We start from the raw sequence: 4020 nt of genomic DNA on the forward strand, positions 1-4020 counted from the left end.
AAAGCACTATTTTTTTTGGAAGTTTACCATCGCTGGCCACAGACGGAGTTCCCCTTTCTAGCTGGAATCATCTAATTGGTCACGAGACGTTAGAGGAAGATCAGGGGCTGCGCTCGGTTATTTCTAGTTTCTCATACGGTCACTCAATGAATATCTGCTTCACGGTCAGCACGGAGGGACTGGAGACCTAAACGCAGGACTCAACGTACTCCCCAAAATAAATAAAAGACGGCAGCAAAGCAGGGGTTGAGATGATACGATGGCTTACGCCCATTTTACTTGCACAAACAGGTAGGTGACCAACCCAGCATAAACACCCGTGATTTGTATTTAATTGGCTGTTACAGGAATGAGGCTTCGGAAACATTAATTAGAATATTTGGGATTCCAATCAATTGATGGTTTTTATTTGGAACACAAAGCTGCTGGGATGTTCCCCGTTTCTCCGCACTGACATACCTTATCCTTACAGCGTACGTCGCGGAGCAGACCGCGCAGGTCCATGGGGTCCTCGGAGGATCGATCCGGCTCTCCCCTGCGCTCCCTGATGGGTTTAGAACCCGAGACGTCTTCTGGAAACATTTGTCGCGGAGCGACGAGCTGGTGGCCTCTTTTTCCAGAGGGTTCTCGGAAACCACATACAGGTCCCGGTTCTTCGGGAGAGTCCAGCTCGGAAGTGACTTTACGCTACAGATCGGCGGCCTGGAACCGGGGGATAGCGGGATGTTCAGCTGTCACCTCGTGGACACAGAAGGACACATGGCTCTATTCCAGTTCCATCTCACCGTCTACGGTAAGGCGTTCTTGGCCACATGAAGAACGTAGAGATAGAGGAGCCCCAAAAATACAACGGCCACAACCATCAGAGACCGAGTCCTCCTGCTAGGCCCTCATCAGATGGTATTGCGGGCCTGCGCACTCCTTTAGTAATTAAGTTAAATAATAGCAGCTCTGTTTGTCGGATAAAACGTTTCTGGACATAGAACCTTCTCGTGACTCCAATTATACGCTTACAACGAGGCTTATACTTTGGTGGGTTAGAGCCCCGGGGGGGTCCTAGCAGGAGTAAGGCTACAGAGTATATTGTCAGACGCACCGTAAGCGCAGGAGGTCGGGTGATAACGGTAAATGGGGAATGTTCTACTTGCATCGATGAAACGTATACACAAAAACCACAAACAAATGATGGTTGGAGTCATCGCAGACTGTTTTTGTTTTCCAGAAGCGGTGGCCCCCCCGTTAATCCAGGTGTTTGTATTGAGAGGACGCGCGGAGGCGACGGGGTGCTCGGTGCTCCTGAGCTGTAACACCACCGCGGGGAGCGACGTCTCCTACACCTGGACGGCTAACAGCGGGCGGGGGGACCCCCTGAACACGACGTACACCCTGTACGACGGGGGCCGTCTGCTCAGAACCAGCCTGGAGCCTGGGGACTCGGACGCGTCGTACACCTGCACGGCATCCAACGCCGTCAGCCAAGGGCACGAAGCCGTGGTTCCGTGGCACGGCTGCTCCGGTCAGTGGCGGGGCTATTACAACAAATCCCCTCCATGGCGGGGTAAACAGCCCTAAAGAGTAACTTTTAGCTGCTACTTTGAGCTTGTGCTCTCAGGCAATAGAAGCCACGGAGGTCACTCAACAACGGTGTGCAATACTATTTAAAGGAAGCGTTCTGCGGGGGGCACTATAACTCTGCCGTATGTTTTATTTCACAGCGGGGAACACTGTGGAGAATTTCAACCATAAAATAGCGGTGTACACAGCGGCCTCCATCCTGATAACGTTCACCGTGCTGACCGCCTGCGTCTTGCTCAGCGTGAATTGCGCAGGTTGGTATCAGACTACGTCGTATGTCCTGTGGGAACCACGTAATGGGCAATCATATTATATAATATATATATATGTCAGCGGTTTCTTTTTGGGGTAACACGTTGGGGTATGAAAGACACTTTCTTACACGTACGTCAGGGAGATGGATGTGAGAAGCTGCTCGATCAGTGCTTTCCATGTATTTTTAGGTGAGCCCCATAGGAAGGCCAGGCGAGGGATTGAGGAAGGAGAACTGGAGGACAATGAAGAGGCGGCCCTGCAGGATAACCAAGAAGCCACCACGCGGCATAACGAGGGGGCCGAGCCACAGGCCGCAGGGGTCACAACCCAGAATTTAGAGTCTGAGACGGAAACCGCAGAAGCCACAACACAGAACGCAGGGGCCGAGCCACAGAACCAAGAGCTAACACAGCAGAACATACATAACACACAGAACAAAACCGCCGCAGCTCCGGAGCCCTGAACAGCAACAGGAGGAACCGCAGTGTATGGAGTGATAAACAATAGAGACTATAGCGCAGATTCACCAAGGCCACCCGATGTGATTTACATTAGAGCCGCGGTGCGTCAAACGTGTTACACGCATGGATCCCAATAGCGGCTGCATGGAGGGCGAGTCAGTAGAACCGACACATGTGAAACATAAAAACAGGATTACGTTACACGGATTTATGACGCAATACCGTAACACACAATGATAGATTCATATGGGGCAGGGTGGATCAGAACAAAACCAACTAAACCTTGAAAAGCAGTAATACACCCCACCATAATACGAGAGAGGGAGGAAGAGGGAGAGAGAGAGGGAGGGAGAGAGAGAGGGAGGGAGAGAGAGGGAGGAAGAGAGAGGGAGAGAGAGAGAGACAGAGAGAGGAAGAGGGAGAGAGAGAGACAGAGAGAGGGAGAGAGAGAGACAGAGAGAGGGAGGAAGAGGGAGAGAGAGGGAAGAAGAGGGAGGAAGAGGGAGAGAGAGAGAGAGGAAGGAAGAGAGAGAGGGAGGGAGAGAAGCCTTGATCAGAAATGATTGTTTGAAAAAAGACTAAATAATCATAATTAACATCTTGCGGCAGAGAGAACGTCAAGGATTGTATCACAACCTGCAGCAACTCCCGAAGGATTTCACAGAGACCTTGCGACCGTCCGCAACTAAAATTATCAGTAATTTACAAAAAAAAACAATTCTGATATGTCTGTGAAGAAAAAAAAAGGTCAATTAAACCTTTTAAAGTTGGAAATAACCATTTGTGAAACTAAGAAATATTCCCAGATGTGGAAATATCTTTAAAGGGGAATTTATTTAAACTCCAGTAAAACATACTTAAAGCCGAATCAGGCCACGTGTCATTTGTGTAACATGCGTGTTCAGTTATAAGGTGTCCTGTACTGCCCTCTACTGGTACACAGCAGTATCACAGCGCTGGGTACTCTTCACCTCCTCAACGTAGAATCCATCTTTCTTTTCTTCGCTGGACCTCGGCAGCCGGCGTCCTCCTTTCTGCCCGTCTACGCGGGGAAGACGACACGCGCCCAGCGAGCACGCCGCTTTCTGCATTCTGTGTTTCCGTTAAGTGCATTCTCAGCGGGGTTTATTCACTAAATTGAGTTTGCCAGACAAACGTGATTTCAACTTGGCTGAATTTACTTTGCGTTAAAGTTTTTTCCCCCCACTAAAAACATAAAAATGAAATGTTTGATATTCCTTGGGCATTAGAAATGGTTAAAACTATGGGCAAGAAAGTTTAAGCCAAGGTAAGTTCTAGAAGCACCCGATGCGCGACACATTCTACCAAAAAGGATGGGTACTAGTAGGTAGGTCCTGCAGGCAGCCAATCAGAGGAAGGATAAAGTACAAATATTTTGGGTCTGCTTTGGTATATCCCAGACCCTCATAAGAACAAAATGGTTCCTTTAAGGTCCGGTGTAGGCCTTGATGTTGGGGCCGGATGCAGCGGACCCTTCGTGGTGTAAGTGGGACCACCGGGGGGAGAAGCCCCGATCCGGTCTCCAGCTTACATCTATAATTGTAAGGGATATTAGTGGGGTCATCCTATGGACAGATCTTTCACCGGCCCTTGAAGATAAAGCAGCTTTGGGTGTTGGTGTAGACTGTTGCCTTTCTCAGTTGGAGACTGTAGGTGTCTCTGTAAATGTCACCTCGGCATAGGTGACAGAGCGTCCATCCTAAAGAGA

At 49.5% G+C, this 4020-nt stretch overlaps 1 protein-coding gene across 1 annotated transcript; it reads left to right on the top strand.

The window, feature by feature from the left end:
• Positions 1-251: 251 nt before the first annotated feature.
• Positions 252-1572, top strand: LOC128504410 (SLAM family member 8-like). The gene is made up of 3 exons (XM_053474440.1): positions 252-291; positions 473-793; positions 1223-1572. The coding sequence occupies exons 1-3, from the start codon at positions 252-254 to the stop codon at positions 1570-1572; spliced, it is 711 nt and encodes a 236-aa protein (XP_053330415.1).
• The last annotated feature ends 2448 nt before the right edge of the window (positions 1573-4020 follow it).

This window comes from Spea bombifrons, chromosome 9 (assembly GCF_027358695.1).
Source record: "Spea bombifrons isolate aSpeBom1 chromosome 9, aSpeBom1.2.pri, whole genome shotgun sequence".
NCBI lineage: Eukaryota > Metazoa > Chordata > Amphibia > Anura > Pelobatidae > Spea > Spea bombifrons.

Excerpts from the sequence above, each read along its gene's own strand:
- LOC128504410 (XM_053474440.1), top strand. The coding sequence starts at position 252 with ATGATACGATGGCTTACGCCCATTTTACTTGCACAAACAG. Across the intron at positions 292-472 it reads CATTTTACTTGCACAAACAG|CGTACGTCGCGGAGCAGACC; the intron begins GTAGGTGACCAA and ends TTATCCTTACAG. Across the intron at positions 794-1,222 it reads GTTCCATCTCACCGTCTACG|AAGCGGTGGCCCCCCCGTTA; the intron begins GTAAGGCGTTCT and ends TTTGTTTTCCAG.